Here is a 21,370-nt window from a genome sequence, read left to right as displayed (position 1 = left end):
GTCGTTGATACATTAAATGCTGTTGTCATGGCAACGTGACAAACTTTAACATTTGTTTCCTGTGTTTTTGGGGCACTTAATAAGCTTAGATTTTCATGAAACTCAAAACACACATCAGTATTAATGATAGTTAGACACTGGCAAAAGCTCATCAATGGGTGTGGAGGAGGCGCTCTATAGCGCCACCTTGTGTCAAAAGTGGGGGGGTTACTTTTAGCTACAGACACCAAACCCGGTATGTATATAGGTATATAACTCTGTGTGGGGGAGGGGTGGATTGTGCCTTGTGTGTATGTGTGTGCGTGACAGAGAGAGACAGAGAGAGAGAAAGAGTGCATTTACAGTGCATTATGCTAAATCTTCACAACTTATGCATATGGAAAAACAAGTCATTGTTAGGAAATATGTTTATCATGTTTTCAGAGACTGCAAAAAGATTTAAAATATCACAGAAGTAAACTGGCAGATGAAGACTGTAATACCAAGTATGAGCACAAGATGACCTCATAGGATAAAGAATCTTTTTTTAGCTCATTTTCAGTCTATCAGAATGATTTAAAAGCATTTTGCTTTTAACCCTTTCATTGCTGTAACCCTTCAATCCAAACTGCCACAAGGTTATTGTCAATGCATGTGCCCGCTGGGCACCGTTTTTCTGATGGCACCAGGGTTGCGGATGCGCTGGCGGCGAAGGCCCGACATCGCTGCTTGCAGCTATATTTCTTCTTCTTCTTCTTCTCCAAAGTAAAAAGTCTTTTTGAGGGCCTAAACATGCTCGAAAACTCACGAAACTTTGCACACACGTCAGTCCTGGCGAAAATTTACATCTGATATGGTTTTCAGAAGTGGGTGTGGCAAAATGGCTCGATAGCCTATAAAATTTCAACGGAGTGCGCCTCGTGCTGCGTTTGACGTACATGTACGAAACTCGGTACACAGGTGTAGCACACCAATACCTACAAAAACGTCTCCTGGTACAACATCCTAAACCCAACAGGAAGTCCGTTATATTGAATTTCCTGTACGATTTTTGTGCAGTTTTTGCCATTTTCAGGCCTCGTACTTTAACGAACTCCTCCTACAGTTTTTATCCGATCATCTTCAAATTTGCTGAGTGTTATCATAAGGCCTCTGCGATGTTAAATTGCGAAGCTTTTGAGTTTTTGTCAAGGGGCGTGTCCGTGGCGGCCTGACAAATTTCGACGTGTCGCCATGAAAAAGGAAGTGGCTGTAACTCAGGCAAACAATGTCTGATCTGCCTCAAACTTCACAGGTGTGATAAGAGTCTGGTCCTGAACACATGTCAGTGCCCATATTCAGTTATAGTCATAGCGCCACCTGATGACAACAGGAAGTGACATGTTTAACACTGTTACAGACTCCTAGCAACATATTAAAAAGCATTAGCAAGTTTTAAATAGGCTAGCAACATGCAACAATCATGCTACAACATGCTAGCAACACTTAGCTAAGAGCTAATGCATGCTATCAATACAAAGAAAAAAAAAATTGCTGTAACTCATGCACACAATGTCCAATCTGACCCAAAACTTAACATGTTTGATAATAGCCCTGATCTGAACACATGCCCATATTCAGTTATAGTCATAGCGCCACCTGCTGGCAACAGGAAGTCACATGTTTATTACTGTTGTGGATGCCTAGCAACATTTTAAAAATATCAACAAATGTTAAATAGGGTAGCAACATGTTAGAAACATGCTATAATGTATTAGCAACACTTAGCAAAGTGCTAAAGCATGTCAGTCATGCAATGAAACAGGAAGTTGCTGTAACTCAGGTATACAATGTCCGATCTGCCCCAAACTTAAAATGTTTGATAAGAGTCCTGGCCTGAACACTTTTACGTGCCAATATTCAGTTATAGTCATAGCGCCACCTACTGTTAACAGGAAGTGACATGTTTAACACTGTGATACACTATTAGCAACACACTAAAAAGCCATTGAGTGCTAAACTACTTAAAAACATACTCAAACATGCTAGCAACACTTACTTAGTGCTAAAGCATGTTGTTAAAGACATAAAACAGGAAGTTGTTGTAATTCATGTAAACAATGTCCAATCTGCCCAAAACTTTACATGTTTGATAAGAGTCCTGGTCTCAAGATATATACATGCCCATATTCTGTTATAGTCATAGCGCCACCTGCTGACAACAGGAAGTGACATGTTTAACACTGTGATGGTCTATTAAAAGCACAGCAAAATATGCCATATTATGCTAAACATGCTAGAAACACTTTCTAAGTGCTAATGCATGCTATTATTGCCATGAAACAGGAAGTTGTTGTAACTCAGCCATACAATGTCCGATCTGCTCCAAACTTCATATGTTCGATAAGAGTCCTGGCCTGAACACATCTAAAGACCAATATTCTATTACAATTATAGCGCCACCAGCTGGCAACAGGAAATTACTTGTCTTACACTAATTCAAGCAAACCATGTTCAATCTGCATCAAAATTCATATGTTTAATAAAAGCGCTAACCTGAAGACGTCTACATGCGAATATTCAGTTATAGGCATAGCGCCACCAGCTGGCAGCAGGAAGTTTGACACATCTAAATGACTTTGATATATTCCTCCTAAATTTACTATGTGAAAAAAGCATAGCATATTAAAAGCATAGTGCCCACCGTTCACTGTTTCGCTAAAGCCACCGGTCGGCGGTCGGCCCGGGTGCGAGGGCCCGTTCATCGCTGCTTGCAGCTTTAATTGGTTCATTGTTCTGTGTTCCCTATCCACAAGTTTCCAGGGGGCGCCACTGTAAAAATATACCAATGGTATTTTGTGTGCTAATTAGCGAAGAGGCTAAGTGTTTTTAGATCATTGTTTACTTTGTAAAGATGCATAACTTTATGCGAGATGTGATTCCATTCTTATGGACAATATGTGTTGTTTGAATTTGTCTTGCTAAATCTTGAATGACTGTCAACTAGTGAAATGACATTTGAACTGAGACATCAGAGCTTGTGTTAAAGGGCACGACAGATGAAGCCTCAATTCAAGGCTTGTTAATTTTTGTTGACATTTTTAAATACCCAGTCATACAAGTAATATGAAGAATACAAATTATTTCAGGAAAATAAAATATATGCCATATGCAATTAATATATGTGTACATTATTCTTCTATTACATCATATTGATATCCATACTGGCATTTAATGGCACTGTTCAATGTGTAAATTAATTTATCAGAGTCAGATATTCAAAAAAAAAAAAAAAACACACACACACACACACACACACGGTTAGGCTTTTATTTGTGCATATAACATGGATCGATCTATGGAAATTGTGCTGAATGCTTCTTCCGACAGAGCTTCACAGGCTTTTGGCTGCTTTATTTTTTACTAACCACCAGATTGCACTGTTTACAACACTCTTGAAGCTTTGAATCTTTTCCAGTCAGAGGAAAGTCTCGGTGCTTCATGAGGCTTCATTTGCCCGTCACTCCTGTCAACTGTTAAATGAATGAGTGTCATGTCCTGCTTGTTTACTTTGAACCAGAAGACGCTCCCACTTTTGACACAAGGCATCATGGGGCGTAGGAAACATGTGGATAGTTTTATATTTAGACCATTGTGTTTGTCTTGCTTCTGTGTTGTGCATTGTGTTTGTGTCATGTTAGATTCATGCTTTGTCAAGTCATATGCTAAGCCTTGTTTATTTTCTATTAGTTTTATGTTGAAGATGTTAAACTGCACTTGGGTTCTACATCTGGTTTACCTCAGTGGAGTTTGTTACTCAAATCTGGTGATTCACCTAGTATATATATATATATATATATATATATAGTTTATACGTTTATTTGGGAATAAAGATACTTGCTCACACTGTGTGTTAATACAATATAACACTACAGTAAACACTATACAGGCAAAGTCTGATGCCCATTTAATTCAGGCCAAGTCCCGCCCATTCAGACACAAACGGACCAATGGAAGCTGCATTTAATGAGCAGCCAATCAGGTTGGACTGATGTCATCTCCACCCACTTTATATAACCAACAGAGTGTGTGTTCTGCTGTCTGAAGATGAGACTAGTAACACTGTGACTGTGACATTCACACACAAACACACTCTTGAAAATATTCTTCCAGAAGTTTGTTTTTGTTGATTCATTTCTTTGGGCCCTTAAAAGCAGATTCCCCTTCAGTCATTATTTAATTACTAATTATTTTACTGCTTTGAGCCCTGAAACTTTTGAAGCTCTCAGATATTTGGTTGTGAATTAATATAAATCCATAAAATTAGTGACCAGAATAAAATAAGATTTGAAAGAAGGACTTGTGGAAGTTAAAGTAATCTGTTTACACACTGTATATTAATTAAGTTTATTAACTGTCTGAACTTTATTCCATTGTTAACTGAAAGGAGTTATAGAGTAGCAGTAGCAGCTTCTGAAAGAAAAAGAGGAAATGCGTCAGAATTATTCAGATTCACAGCATCATCAGTCTAATCTGGGTTCAGAGATGATCTCTGCTCTACTGCTCTAACAGCAATAGCATGTTTCCAAAGCTCAACAGTGAGATCACAGTTCTGAAACACTGCAACTGCTATGAATAATACACTATTTAAGTTACAAAAGTGCAGCCATCTTTAGATTGTAAGAAGGTCTTGACTCTGGAATAGATGCAAAACATCACTGTGAAACTTATGGAATATGATGATTCCATAATTGCTGTTAGTCTTCACTGAGAGTCTTAAGTATTGTGAGAAGTTGGTCATCCTCATATAGGATGTGCTCATTTTCATCAGATGGATTTAGAGCAGCTGCAGCAGAAATAATTCTGTTCTCATCAGTCTGCACTCAATGTTGTTGGTCAGAGAAATGAAAAAGTGTTGATGAAATACCTCGACCTTCTGATGGTCTCCGTCACATGCATGAGACACATTTACAGCCTTGAACAAGTGGAAACTTTCAACTTCCTCATTCGTGCATCTTTCATTCACACTTGTCACAGTGTCGTCAGAATCAGCACTGACAGTTGCAGCGTCTCCTTTTGCAGAAACAGGTGTAAGGCCTGCAGGGTCATCCACATCTCTACTAAAAACACTCTCATTATAGCATGAATGGCCCTACATCTGGCCCTTTATGTGACACATCTTGATTTGTTTTAGCTCAAATCTCCAAAGAGTTTGACCAATGCTGGATAGATGCAAGATCTCATAAGACAGTCATTGTATCTCTCTGTAATCAAACACACCTGATTCATTCATCAGTTCATCAATAGAGACTCCAGTGCTAGAAACATTGTTGAGGAGACTCCAGGAACTAATTTTGGAAAGCACTGGCACAGAGAAATGTGCAGAAATACAGTATATGTGCTACTCTACATCAGATTCCTCATTCTAGAAACAGGATGAGGAACCCTGCTTTATGTGAAAATGCTAAAATAAATAGTTTAAATAAACTGCACCAATTAAACTAACAGTGAAATCGTAATCAGATTTCAGCAGACATTTATACGGAGGAAAAAGTTGAGAAATTCAGTTCTAGAAACAGTTAAAGAAAGAAGAGGAACTGTGATCTGAATGTGTGAAAAGTCACAGTCATCCGTCCAAACTGGGCTCAGAGATGATCTCAGATCTGTGTGAGTTTCCACAGCCAGCAGTAACACACTTCTGAAAACACTAGATCACAAACCACAACACAAAGATCAAACAACAGTAGTAAGTTGGAATCGTTCTACAATCACGGTGAGTAATGGCTTCTTCTCCTGCTGTTGTTATTTGCATTGCTTGACACATGTACCGTTTATCAATCTCTGTCAGCAGTGAGGGATTTACATGTGATTAAATGCAGGGAAATAGTTAGTCTGACAGAGAAGGTTTCAGAACTAGAGACACACATACAAACTTTAATGGAGGATAGTAAGAATGTGACGTAAATTCAGTAAGATTGTTATTCACGTCAGCACTAAGGATGTTCGACTTCGTCAGTCAGAGATCACTAAAAATAATGTTAAAGAGGTGTGTGAACTTGTACGATGTCAGACACTGTAATACGCTCTGGTCTCCTCCCTGCTTACCGTGGTGACGAGATACATAGCAGACTGTCGTCACTAAATGGCTGGATGTCTAAGTGGTGCCCGCAGAATAACATAGGTTTCATAGACAATTGGACGAGTTTTTGTGGCAGACCTGACCTGTTGAAAAGAGATGGTCTTTATTTCTCCAGGGGTGGTGCTGCTCTTCTCTCTAGAAATATGGCAAATAGTCTTAGAGTTTGGACTTGTCTAACTGGGCTAGTAACTGAAAGTATTGTCAAGTATAGTGACCCATACTCAAAATTGGTGCTCTGCACCAGTGACAATACAATATATAGGGTGTGATTTTACACAAAATTCAACATATTAACATGAAATGAAAACTGCAAATCCAAGTTTTGCCACCTGGAGTCCATTTGTTTCTTTGGATTGCAGTGATCCATTTGGTTTTCTTTTCTGTAGCTTTTGACAGCCTGTAAAAATATACCTCAGGTTTCTTGTCAAATCTCTTTGTAAAGCCAATCGCAAAGCTCATTCTGGTTTTAGAGTTGTTTGTGTTCTCTCGCAGCATTCACACTGAAACCAATGCTGGCATTCAGTCTTTTTCCGCTCAGTGTGTGGAGCCGCACTCACTCCAGCTGACGGTGACGTCACGTTAGTGACGGGAAGTTCAGATCATTTTACCGACTCAGACTTTTGAGTCTCATTCAGCAAAATGAACAAATCTTTTTTTGAGTCATTTTGTTATTTTCAGCAAAATGTAATTAAAATGTTACATGTTACCTCCCTAACACATCTACTGCTTACACAAACACTGATCACACTACAAACAAGACAAAACTATAATGCTATAAGAAACAGAAAAGATTCATTTATTGTTTATCTGGGTCTTTAGTCTATGATTAGCTCACCTCACCTCTTATCTGACAAAGTTTTCGAGTTTGAGTCGTTTGTTCATCACGTGACAGCCCCATTAGGTGAACAAATAGGTGTGTTCGATTTCATCTACGGCTACAGACAGTGATCAACGAGAGTATCCGAGAGCAGTCGGGGGCGGATTTGAAAAAATGGAGGCATCAAGTCGGACACGTTTTACTCTCGTCAGTGAAGCTCTCGCGGTGTTTGCATGCTCTATCACAGAAGAAGTGAATTAAATGCAAAATATTTATCAAATACACAGACTTTTCTGAAGCGTTTTCATGAACAACAGAAACACGTTTCATATACTGCTTAATACAGCGCCATCTGAACAAGAATAATGATCAACATAAACATATACTGTTTAAATACTAATAAAGTGGGGTTATTTATGCTTTTATCAGTGTTTTATAAGAAAAATCTGACTCAATATAACATCGCGACTACAGTAAAAACTTTTATTGTTGTAAAAACACAGATTTGTCAGTATTATCAGACTTGAGGATGTTAGAATAAACCCAAAACACACGTGATCGTTGTCATGTGGTGAATCTGGCCAATCGTGAAACAGTCATGTGGTCATCAGAGCTCTTGCAGCCGCTCTGAAGAAACTGCACCGGCTAAGTCAGTTGCTGCTCTCGAATCGCTGTCGCGATACTTTGATGACACACGTGACAGTCACGAGGCGTCGGCGCCGCCTCAAGTCGGACAAAATTTCTAACCGGCATACACTGCTTCAAGTCAGAATTTGATCGAGCTGCGCAGCGCTGCGTTAAGTCGAACACACCTAATGACTCAAAACATTATTAATTAATTATGAATTAAAGGTGCATTCAGTGCTAAACCTTTGTTTATTTTCTATTAGTTTCATGTTGAAGATATTAAACTGCACTTGGGTTCTACATCTGGTTCATCTCAGTGGAGTTTGTGACTCAGATCTGGTGATTCACCTTCATTAGTTGTTAATGTGAGGATGAGATCAATTGTGAAGCAAAGCAACAAAGATTAACTAATAATGAATTGATTAATGTTCATAGAAATTTATATAAATTTAGTTCAGAAATCTATTTTGATACACTAATGACTTCCACACACCTTTTCTCACAGCAAATTGATTGGGTTTGGAATTAATATACCCCCATTTATATTTGTAAATGTAAAAATTGTAAAAGTAAAGTTAGAGAATAAAGACACTTGCTCACACTGTGTGTTAATACAATATAACACTACAGTAAACACTATACAGACAAAGTCTGATGCACACAATAGTGTCCAACTGCACCAGCAGTTTCAGAACCACAACCACAGAACCGGAAGTGAGGGGCCGAGTTTTTGACAACGAGATAAACACGGTGGAGAGCACGGTGAGTTGTCTTGAGTTAAATGTTTTTTTAATAAATACTTCATTTGTGCTTTGATTTATCATCTCAATGAAGGTTGATTTTGTTGTCATATAATTTGTTGTACAGTACAATTTTTCAGATTGCATGTTGTAAATAGGCTTTGCTGTGAAGCTTTGAAGATGTTTATTATTCGTAAATATATTATATTTTTATTCATAACATTTGTTAATGTGAATTGTGTGGTTCTTTCATCTCTTGTAGAGATGAATTCAGAGATTTGACACATTACCTGAGCTGCAGCAGTGCAACTAATATATACTTACAATATATTATTACATTACAGTTTTACAGTATATTTATTTATTTATTTTAGGCTTCTAACCTAAACCTAGCTACTATACACTGATGTGAATTAGGAAGTAGACAAACACTGCATATGTGTGAATTAGTTAAATAAGGAACAAGGAAGTTTTAATTTATTTGTTTGGTATTTATGGAGAGAATATTCTTATTTTATGCTGTTTTCCTGTATGATCTACAACTTTTTTACATCTGTAAGTAATTATCAGTTAAAGTAACTGACATTTATTATATTATAGCGTTGACATTTTAAGATTTCTCTGTGTTTTTTCTTCCAGTGTGACAGTCCAAACATACAGAGATGGTTTTCTCTTATTCTTCTGGGGAAATTTGGGGTTTTCTCTGAAAGGTAGATACTGGACATTTCTTTTAGTCCACCATTTCATCTGCAGCCCCTTCTGACCAATTTAAATCAAACTCCATTTAAATAAATTTAATTGAATTTATTACAGTGCAGAAACTCGACAAGACGCCCTTCCAAGTAGAACAGACTATTCTTAGCAGCAGTGATGTACGTCTCAAATAACACACATACACACACATATGTGACCCTGAACCACAAAACCAGTCATAAGGGTCAATTTTTCAAAATTGAGATTTATACATCACTTTGATTTATACATCAAAGTTGCATAAATAAGCTTTATACTGATGTATGGTTTGTTAGGATGATATTTGACTGAGATACAACTATTTGAATATATGGTGTAATAATGCATATTACTAATCAAAAATTATGTTTTAATATATTTACAGCAGGAATTTTACTAAATATCTTCATGGAACATGATCTTTACTTAATTTTCTAATGATTTTTGGCATAAAACAAAAATCAATAATTTTGACCCATACAATGTATTTTTGGCTATTGCTACAAATATACCCGTGCTACTTATGACTGTTTTTAGCAGGGTCACATATATATCTTAACATAATACATTAATAAGAAATATTAAAAACACATTTGTCTTTAATATTCTGCAATGAAGGAACTCCCAGTGATCTGACACATGACAGAAGCTGTGAAATGGCTCCATTCCAACAAACATCTGCTCCGGTTGCCAGTGGAAAAACCTCTTTTCTTTCTAATGGATGAAGAGGACAAAGAAAAGGCCTCAACAATCTCCTGGAACAATCAGAAACTTCCAGAGTGTCCTTCAAATGTCATTTTGTGTTCAGGGATGATGTGGAGTTATTTATGCAGGATTGTCATGGCAAAATGAGCCTAATAGTGTATTGTTCACTTGATAAACTTCAATTTAATTTAATTTCATTAATTTTAATTTGACCCTCTAGCTCTCCTTATTCTAATTCTATTCTTAAAAAAACTTGACCCTTTAAAACTTGCGCACTATTTGTTTTCTAAATGCTTGTTTCTTGAAAAAAACAACAACAACCTAACACTAGCTTCTCTAACTATATGATTGTGTATATGGGGGGCAGCCGTGGCCTAATGGTTAGGGAGTCAGGCTTGTAACCGAAAGGTTGCGGGTTCAAGTTAGGGTTAGGGATTGAAGGTGGTGGGAGTGAATAACCAGCGCTCTCTCCACCCTCAATACCACGACTGAGTCCCTTGAGCAAGACACTGTTCCCCCAACTGCTCCCCGGGCACCGCAGCGATAGCGATATGGCTGCCCACTGCTCCAGGTGTGCGTTCACTAGGGATGGGTACCGAAACCCGGTACTTAGTTGGTCCCGGTGCCTAATTATAAAAGACCGAAGTATCGAAAAGCTCTGACGTTAACGGTTCTGCTGTTGGTACTGGAGAAATGTTAAAAAAATACATTTCCTATTTATTATTGCTGAATAAACATTACCTAGCATATTTTACCTGACCAAATAACGCGCCGACAGAAAATGTCTGTGTATACTTGTTTCTGTTTGCAATAGCATCGCATACTGTGCTGTAACATGCTGTAGTACTGCTGTACTGGACAACACTGGTAAAATGACACGAACCTCTCGTGACGGTGTGCTCTGCTCACATGCTCTGAAAATAATAGCTTTGTAGGACTATACATTATTTTGATAATTAGTCAAAAAATGTTATATCTGATTCTGTTTCATAGAACTGAATAAAATATTTTTTTATTCAGTATTTTTTTTTATTCAGTAATATTATTGAGTTAAATTAAAAAGTCTAACAAAACAACTGTATTAATTAATACAATAATAAATAATTATTACAAAGCAGTTTCAGCCAAGAATTTTCATTTCAGTATATCCCTAGATTTTTATGAAAAAATAAACATTTTCAGGGTGATACAAGACCCCACTGTGAAATTATCTTGCTTATTATACGCCTACTTGACACATATGTAAATAATTTAACACAAAATATGAATTTAATTATATGTTATTACCTCAAGACGACTCGCAGTACCCGCTGCAGCTGTCTGTTATCAGTTGTAGCAATTTTGTTGTAAAATAACAGACCACTAGATGGTGCAATTGATATCAGAAAAGAGAAGTGCCATTAGCGAGTAAAATTATGAATGAATGACCCATAGTAGTTCTGTTCTAAGCATGGACAAGTTTTTGAAAAGACAACAAGTGCCAGGTAAATGTAAAGTAAATGATGAATCTACTTAAAAGATCACAACTACAACAAAGAGAAGAAAATATGAGAAAATCTGTTTAACAAAACAGTGAATGCTGTTACATTGTTACAAATTTTACATTTAAAAAATAAAGTGTTTTTTCTGTTCTCTATTTGTTTCGTTTTTTTAAATGAAAAAACACAACAAAAAGTACAGATAAAAGTATTTTATATATTATTATTATATATATATATATATTACTTTTTATATATTATATTATATATAGTATTTATATATATAAGTTTTTATATATTAACAAACATAAAAAAAAATAATAAATAAATAATTAAAAAAAAACTTGCTACATGTACTGTGTTAGGCTAACTGAGACTCATCATAGCACTTACATATTGCTCTTTTGATGAACTTTATTGCTTCCATTGTCTTCATTTGTAAGTTGCTTTGGATAAAAGCATCTGCTAAGTATATATTTTTGTAATTAATATTTTCATTTAATTATTCTAGACATTTTGTTTCTTTTAAATTTATGCTGCTGTTTGTGTTTGTAGGTGTTTAGATTTTTATTTCAATGTTTTAGTTTTCTTATAGAAAAATGCAGATGCACATGTTCTTGGCTTTGGAGTAAATGTTTATTTTGAATCTTGTGATTAAAGTATATTTCATATAAAATGCCCTTAAGTTTCAAGCATTATTTTTAATATCATGAACAGGAAATAACTTGCATAATATGAAACAAATAACTATATTACACAAGATTAATGTTTTAAATAGTTTTGAATGTACCATAATGTATAACATGCATACTTAAAGTATGACGTTTCTTGCGAAATAATAGCAAATTACACTTTAAAAACATTGGTGGCGCTGCTCTGTTAAGAACGTAAGCTCTGCCCCTCACTTCCGGTTCTGTAACTGCTGGTGCTGCAGGTCTGCAGGTGGATATACTGTATCTCCATGCACATTTAATTCAGGCCAAGTCCCGCCCATTCAGACACAAACAGACCAATGGAAGCTGCATTTAGTGAGCAGCCAATCAGGTTGGACTGATGTCATCTCCACCCACTATATATAACCAACAGAGTGTGTGTTCTGCTGTCTGAAGATGAGACTAGTAACACTGTGACTGTGACATTCACACACAAACACACTCTTGAAAATATTCTTCCAGATGTTTGTTTTTGTTGATTCATTTCTTTGGGCCCTTAAATGCAGATTCCCCTTCAGTCATTATTTAATTACTAATTATTTTACTGCTTTGAGCCCTGAACTTTTTGAAGATCTCAGATATTTGGTTGTGAATTAATACAAATCCAATATATAAAATTAGTGAACAGAATAAAATAAGATTTGAAAGGACTTGTGGAAGTTAAAGTAATCTGCTTACACACTGTATATTAATTAAGTTTTATAGAAATTTAAATCAAATTGATTTCAGATTAATGTTGATTTAATTGTAATTAATTGTAACTTTAAAAAGTAAAGTTTACTGAAAGGAGTTATACAGTAACATACAGCAGCTCAACAAGTGGAAACTTTCAACTTCCTCATTCGTGCATCTTTCATTCACACTTGTCACAGTGTCGTCAGAATCAGCACTGACAGTTGCAGCATCTCCTTTTGAAGAAACAGGTGTAAGGTCTGCAGGGTCATCCACATCTCCACTACAAACACTCTCATTTTAGCATGAATGGCCCTACATCTGACCCTTTATGTGGTTTGATTTGTCTCAGCTCAATTCTCTAAAGAGTTTGACCAATGCTGGAGAGATGCAAGATCTCATAAGACAGTCATTGTATCTCTCTCTAATCAAACACACCTGATTCATTCATCAGTTCATCAATAGAGACTCCAGTGCTAGAAACATTGTTGAGGAGACTCCAGGAACTGGTTTGGGAATCACTGGTCCATGGAAATGTACAGAAATACAGTATATGTGCTACTGTACATCAGATTCCTCATTCCTGCTCCTGGAGAAACACTTTTCAACTCTAATTAAATCACCTGAATCAACTAATCAAGGTCTTTCAAGTTCAGGTGTTTGGATGATGAACTCGGCCTTACATGAAAACACTGAAATAAAGATTTTAGATAAACTGCACCAATTAAACTAACACTGAACTCGTAATCGTATTGCAGTAAAACATTTATACAGAGGAAAAAGTTGAGAAATTCAGTTCTAGAAACTCTGTTAAAGAAAGAAGAGGAACTGTGATCTGAATGTGTGAAAATTCACAGTTATCAGTCCAAACTGGGTTCAGAGATGATCTCAGATCAGTGTGGGTTAAACTAGTGTGGTCAAACTAACTGAGTTCCCACAGTCAGCAGTAACACACTTCTGAAAACACTAGATCACAAACCACAACACAAAGAGACAAAAGACAAACATTAGTGCTGAGAAAATTTAAAGTGCTTTAAAAATGCATGTTTATACACAACTTTATTTACACACTTTGATTTTATGTATTTTGCACTTACAGATAAACGTCTGAATGTCTGTTATAACTGTGTTTAGTAATTCTGGTGCTTCTAATTTAGTGATTACACAAAATACATACATTTTATGCACTTTATACATCTTACATATACAATACATCTTTTCATCAATACAATTTTCAACAATTTATTTTTTTCTACCTATGTTATTTATTTTTTAAATGAACGTAAACGGTTTTACTTCCTGTCACATGCAAGTGCTCAAAACCGCAAGTGTGGATACTCAGACAAACTAAATTTTGGTGTCAATGGCAGAGATAAAATCATGTTTCATCATGACATTAAATTTGTTTAATGGACCAATGACTTCAGAGGAGGTTTCAAATATTTTTCAAAATGGCTTTATTGATATTATTGTTATTAGTGCGACTCAAGTTAGGAAGTCAGTGATCGTGAATAACTTTTCAGTAACAAAACAGTTTTATCACTAATATTTTAATGATTTTATTTCTTGAATTTAACAACATGTGTAAAACTGATAAAAGAAAGCATTGAAACTAACAGTGATGCAAAGAATTATATATTTGATCAACAATATTCAGTTCTCACACTGAAGAACATGTTTCACAGTCGCTGTTGTCTGGTTAGTGGTTATGTTTAGACAGTTCACAGGAAATACAGAAGAAACAGAGTTGAACACAACACCAGTAACAGTCTGTGTTCAGCTCTCGAGGGAAGATTCAACAGATTGAGGTGTTTACAGAATGACTGCAGGTTAAAACTGCCTGAACTGATCTCAGTTCTCACACTTCTCCATTATGACTGACATTGTGTCACTAAATAGCAGCATTTAAACACTCAGTCAGATCAGAGGAAGTGAACAAACACAGGAAGAGCTGATAGTATTTAAAGAAAGAGTTGTGAGCATATAATGAAGAGGAAGACTGACAGAAAGAGAAAATGGCTGATAAGTGTCATTTGTGTCTGCTGGGACTGATCATTCTCTCTTCACTTCTCACAGGTAAACAAATCTCTGTTTTCTCTACAAGACATTTAGTTTAATTAGTCTGGGAAAGAGTTCATTTCAACATGATCAGTTTATTAAATAAACTTAAGACTATACCCACTTCTACAGGCACCACTGATTATATTATATTAATAATCAGTCAAATGTTCTTGTGTTTCAGGTACCAGTGGAGTGAATGATACTCATATGTTCATCAGTTCTGGTGAAAATGTCCGTCTGCCCTGTAATAATCATCTTCATGACTGCAAATCAACTACATGGAACTATAACAACAATAATTCAGCATCAGTTGAACTGATTGGTTTAGGGATAAAGAAGAAAAACACAGACAGAGATGAGAGACTGAGTCTGGGGTCTGACTGCTCTCTGATCATCACGAACATCATAAAAGAAGATTATGGATTTTACACCTGCCGACAATATGTGAATGACAAACAACAAGGAACTGATGCACGTGTTTATCTGCATGTTCTTCATGGTAATTTTATGATTATATGATCAATTTAAAAAGGGCAAATTACTTACTGATCTGCTATTTTCTTCTGAGATTAAATCTGTCGACACTTTAACTCTACAAACTCCAAACTCAACCCAGATCTTCAGACTGATCTGAAGATAGTTGCTGTATCTTTTCTAACTGATCCGACTTACGGATATCAATATCTATCAATCATCTAACCATTACTATCTATCTCTCTATCTATCTATCTATGCCTAGCAAACAGAATCATGCTAGTAACTTGCTAGTCATGCTAATAACATGCTAATCATGCTAGTACCTTGCTAGTCATGCTAACATCATGCTAGTCACATGTTAATCATGTTAATAACATGCTAGCAACAATCTATCTATCTCTGACAGACTGTATTGCCTTCAAAACATCCAAACATTAACCTTACGTACGTAAACGTTAAACTTTAGAATTCAAACTATTTCAGACTGAAAACCATCAAACATAAACTTTTTAAACTTTTTAAAACTTTCTGTTCCGGCTTTCTCAAGCCAACTTAAAGTTTGTCTTTACAAAAACTTTTTTTTTATGTAGTTCTTCATTTAAACTCTCATGATGATTGAAAAGTGTGTGATTTGTGTGTTATTTTGTGTTTCAGTCTCTTCATCATCCTCACAGACTGAGATCAGTGCAGGCAGCTCTGTGACTCTCTACTGTCAGTTGTTTTCATATACTGGAGTCTCTTGTGATGATTGGATCCGCTCTGAGGGAATTCAGCTGTTCTGGGTGAATCAGGCTGGTGTTAATCTGACAAAATCAGACTCCAGATATCAGATATCAGCTCCAGGACACTGTATCATCACTCTGACTACAACACTCCTGAATGAAGATGACAGCAGAGAGTGGAGATGCAATATTACTCAAGGAGATCAAGTCAAGACCTCAGTCACATATACTGTCAAGATTACAGGTGAGAAAACAATCTCATCAATCAGTTTTAGACCTTTATAATGTCAGTAACACTAAGAAACTATTAATATCATTGAAGCAGAAACTGAGGTATAAAATCTTCTTTCAGTCTGACAGAAGAGAAACTAATGCAAACTAATGAACTGCAGTCAAGTTTAACAATAATAATGAAGAAACTGAAACTTGACAGCAAAGAGTTTTTTTTTTTTTTTTTTTTTTTAATGTGATGATCAAAGTTATAACAGTGATTCAAACTGAACTTAATGTGGCTGAGTGTTGAACATAATAGTTTTTATTTATTATTTTATTTTATTTTTATTTATTTATTTTTTGTACAAACAGTATCTATTTGCAGTGTGCTGTATTTTTCAGAAAATAAGTCAAACCAGGTCAATCTTGTATTGTTGAGTGTGTTTATCGGTGTATAAATCACATTTTATTATTACATTCAGAAATAATGCAAAATATTGGTAAATAAAGTGAAAGAGACCATTTAACTACATGACATTATACTATAAAACCAATACTAAAAAACATCCCTGTTATTGCACAAGGCGCCGTTTTTATAATTAGACTTTTATGTGTTTTGTTATAAACTTACACAACTTTTAATGTATGCAATGATATAAATCCATTAAATGACAACACTGCTTGATCTAAAAGTATCAATTTAACTAAAATATTCAGAATATTATTCCCTATAATGCACAAGGCTTTTTTTGTTTTTTTGTTTGTTTTGTTTTGTTTTTGATTATGTCTTTATTATTTTTATATATGGTACTAAAACCATATACCTACTTAAATTCATTAAACTCTGCCACCGTTTAAGATAAAGATATTAGGGTTGTCACGATACAATAAAAAAGACTAACGATACTATACCAGCTGACGTTTCATGATAACAAGTAGTATCACGATACCATGCAGTATTCTGTTAATTTAAAATTAAATTCTACAAAATGAATCAAAATTTCATGAATAAAAAGATGTAAATGAAAACAGAAATGATTTTTCTCTGAATACTTAATTAATGTGAAAGACTGGCTATTGTTATCCATGAAATCATGTAAACAAAAATCTTAGCACTGCACAGAGGCTGCATGAAGTGACATTTAAATGTGGTATTTATACATTTAAACTGTATTTATAATTGCATAAATAATGTTATGAGATTAATGTTTTAAATACAAAACTCTGAATATAGAAATATGTATGAAAAGAATGTAATATGATGGAAAACTTAAAACTGCCAGCAGGTGACAGCAAGTGTTCATGACTGAATCACTCATTTAAAGTCATTTAAACGATTCTTTCAGAACAGCTGAATCCTTCAGGAGTGAATCAAATGACTGTTTTTATGAATGTCTTAGTGTATCAGTGATTCACTCAAGCCAACGCTGATTCATATTCGAACACAGAAACTAAACAAAAACAGCACTTTTAACTCTTGCTCGTGTCATACTGCTGAACTGTCAGGAGCATTTTTGAAATTTGAAATTTCCAAGTTAACAGCGTGTATATTAAAACATATTCATATATATATATATATATATATGACCTGGTAACAGAGTAATCACCAGAATAATAGCCTGCAGTCATGCTTATCCGTCACTCGAGGGCGCTCTCGTGCATCTGCGCACTGTGGTTAGAAGAAGGGAAGAAAACGAAGGATTTAATTTTTTTTCTGGAATCGTTCATGGTTAGGGATTCCTTAGTCTCGCGTAGCCAGACCTTCAAACTGACGGCTGAAGGTCTGGAATTCATAGCAGCTTTCTTTGGCCAAGGCCCGCCCATAAGCCCGTTTGACCGACATGTCAAACAACCAATCACAGTTCGTTTTATTCAGCGTCACGTTTCGGGGGCGTGGAAATGTACCCACAACAACAGACCGGCGTGCAACAAGTCAGTCATCATAGAAAATCAAAGAAGGAGAAGAAAACAAGCAGTAAGTCATTGATCTGTTCGTGCACGTATAACACAGTCTATGCCGTGAACCTCGCATACTTTTGAGAATCCTACGTTTAGCTGATCTTGATAAATGCTCATTGTCACTCATGTAAACAGGACAGTTTTTCTTTTGCAATCACACGTCTGCGCTTTGTTTCCCGGCGGACCGAAAATAAACGCGACACTCGCGTCCCCCGGAAATCCGATACAATTCAACCAATCAGATGACGACTTCGACATTCCTGAAGTGTTTCCAGTTAAGTGTACCATATGCATCAGACGTTTAGCCAACGTTCCGTGGGCGTGACGTCTGAGGCTGAGACTAGGGATTCCTAAGCATGCGTGAGTTGAAGTGCATGGGCTAGGAGACAACACTGCTTGTATTTGTTTTTAAGAAAGAAAGCTAGTCCCTATGCTGTTGTTCTGACCGCTGAAAAGGTGGAGCAGTAAACGACTACACGGATTTTGTATTTCTCTGAGCGTGAGAGATTTCCACGTGAGTCGTGCCGGTGTTATGGATCAACTGGGGATCATGTTATCTGGGGATATGCGCGTGCACGCAAATAGTTTTACCTGAGATTCCAGCAGATGTTGGACGGCCACAGATTGGTCACATGGAATTTTCTACGGAACAGATTTCAAAGCTTTCCACATTATTTGTGAATGTTTGTATAATTATTTGACTCTGTTGTTTTCCCTTTCGCTATTCCAATGTATCAGACGCCGTTTAAGGGAAGTTTAATGCGTTTTCAAGTTGCGTCTCACAGATCACGCCCAGTCGTTCGTTCATCACCTGACAGCCCAATTAGCTTAACCAACGCAGCCTGAGCCAGAAAGAGAATTGATTAGTTCATCTCTCGAGTCCTCGGGTTTGAGTCGTTCGTTCATCACGTGACAGCCCCATAAGGTGAACGAACGATTCTAAAACAGTTTAACTAATTCCAGTACAGGACCTAATAGGATGTTGCGCATGCGCGACTGAACGAATCACTCCCCCGAGACGACTCGTTCGTCCCGAGTCACATTAAAGATTCGTTCAAAATGAACGAATCGTTCAAGAACGACCCATCACTACTTAAAACTGCGCGAAATACGCAGGCACGAACACTGCGAAATCAAAACGCTTTATTTTGCATACCAAATGTATACAACTGGTGAAACACGTTTTTTAATCTATGATCTGTGCAATTTCGCATGTGACGAATCTGTCGTCGTCTAACATCTGCTGGAAATCCAGGTAAACATACTTGCGTGCACGCGCACATCCCCAGTTAACATGATCCCCAGTTGATCCATAACCGCGGAGTTTGAGCGTGAGTAATATTTAATGTAATCGTTAACTGGTCTCCTGTAAATACCTTTGATGTTAAGATGGGAAAGTGAAAGTAAACTTCTTTCTCCTTTAATAAAATAATATCAGAGGGGAGATAGAAGGCACGTGAGGTGACAGCGGTGTGAGTTTCTAATGCGGTGCAGCGCGTCACGTAGTGAGTGATATTTATTTCATTCTTTTGGGTGAATGTAAATGTATAGTTCACTAGTTGTGCACTGTTTGATGTCAATGTTAATGTAAGTTCGTTAATAATCTGTTTTAAGAGAAGAAGATGATAATAGCTATGCCAACAGTACTAGGCAAAGTGTAAAATACATTTATTTTGATTTACCAATATTTGTGGGTATATGAAAATGTATCTATAATAATATTTCTATGTGTGTTCTTTCTTTAGAAAGCATCATAAGCCACTACTGTTGTTTATCTGGGGGTTAAGTGCCCACACCAAGTATTCTGTACTTGAATTTATTTCTTAGTTTATTCTTGTTGTCAGAACTGGGTAACCATCCTTGTAAGAAGGGGAAATTTGCGAAACTGGCCGAAGCGATTTATGTAACTCTGAGAGTTACTTGAAGTGCCTGTAATTTAGATTTGTTTCTTTAATTTTTGGGGAAACGTGCTTTTGGTAGTGGGTGATTTGTCGCTGTACAAATGTCTTAGGCAGCACCCCCCCACTATTGGAAACCTAGAGTATTAATGCTGCGTTTTCTGTGTATGCAGTCGGAAATAAAGATCCCCTAATTCAGATGCTTGGCAGTGTTTGAGTTTCGTTAATAGAACACACCTTTACACAGCCCACATATATATATATATATATATATATATATAATGTTTGATAAGAACCAAGTGCAAAGCCGCTAAGTTAATGAATGGAACTGCATTTCTGATCACAAAAAAGCTTCCAGAAACAAATTATTACAGCTGTTCTAAAAGTGGGCAAATTAATAAAACTGTGAGAATACTTTCTTGTAAGATATTATGATGTTGAATAAGTGGTATTTTTTGAAATAACATCAGACGGTCTGAATCAGACCCTCTCTTCTGATAAACTGCAGCATGAACAATGACGTGCAAGTGCAACGTCTCATTTCAAGCTGAACTGAAGCGTCAGGAAACACTGAATAGCACATAAAGCTACACACAGCATGTACTACACAAAGCACAGCAGAAGGACATTTTGGCAATTAACTTGTAATGTTTCTGCTGGTGTGCATGTTCAAATGAAGTTTTTAAACAGTGTTCCTGCCGTGCATACAACATATGTTACTTTACTACCGTATGGACGATACTACCGTTTAAGAAATGCAATGGCACCGTGGGTATTTTTAAGCTTTAGTATCGCGATACTACCATAGTACCGGTACATTGTGTAACCCTAAAAGGTATCAAATCATGTGTAAATTATGGAAAATAATAGTCCCGTGTATCATATAATAATATCATACACGGGACTAATTTATCAGATTATGCCATTAGTATGAGAAAAATGGGAAAGCCCTTAAGTTCAGTCTGAAATGTTCTTCTAAAATGAGCATTTGTATCACACACGTTTAGGTTCAGTTCTTTCACATTAATGGCAATTAATATATATTTTTTCTTTGCCATTAAAATGAAAGAACTTAATATAAACATATAATATAATAATAAAAAAAAAAAAAAAACTATGCTGTCACTGGAGTGGTACAATAAGGTGCAAAAATACATACCGTATTTACCTTAAACAGTACAAATTAGTACCTAATTGTATTTTTATTATTATTATTATTATTTTATTTATTTATTTTTTTATTATGAAAATAAAACTTTGCTAAGATAATTAACAGATTAATAATGTAATTTTGTTTAACAGAAAAATATGGGTTTTGAAAACAAAGTAAAGTATCATGAGGTTCTAAATTAATGGTTTTGTTTGTTTGTTTGTTTATTTATTTATTTATTTTTTTTTTGTTATGTCTATTTAAAATTAAACCCAAAATGAAATAGAGCAAGGGCAACAGAAAAATAAA

General features: G+C 35.9%; 1 protein-coding gene and 1 long non-coding RNA gene across 2 annotated transcripts; both read left to right on the top strand.

Annotated features, from left to right (window-relative positions):
* The first annotated feature begins 5,620 nt into the window (after positions 1-5,620).
* On the top strand, positions 5,621-11,327 carry LOC127158116 (uncharacterized). The gene is made up of 3 exons (XR_007826067.1): positions 5,621-8,991; positions 9,095-9,153; positions 9,632-11,327. It is a non-coding gene; the product is annotated as an uncharacterized LOC127158116 (long non-coding RNA).
* Positions 11,328-14,347: 3,020 nt separating this feature from the next.
* On the top strand, positions 14,348-16,162 carry LOC127158117 (uncharacterized). Its single transcript, XM_051101268.1, has 3 exons — positions 14,348-14,657; positions 14,824-15,141; positions 15,774-16,162. Exons 1-3 carry the CDS (start codon positions 14,597-14,599, stop codon positions 16,124-16,126), a joined length of 732 nt encoding a protein of 243 aa, XP_050957225.1. The 5' UTR covers positions 14,348-14,596; the 3' UTR covers positions 16,127-16,162.
* The last annotated feature ends 5,208 nt before the right edge of the window (positions 16,163-21,370 follow it).

The sequence above is a fragment of the Labeo rohita genome, unplaced genomic scaffold (genome assembly GCF_022985175.1).
Source record: "Labeo rohita strain BAU-BD-2019 unplaced genomic scaffold, IGBB_LRoh.1.0 scaffold_1348, whole genome shotgun sequence".
Taxonomy (NCBI): Eukaryota; Metazoa; Chordata; class Actinopteri; order Cypriniformes; family Cyprinidae; genus Labeo; species Labeo rohita.
This window is presented reverse-complemented; position numbering and strand designations above follow the sequence as displayed.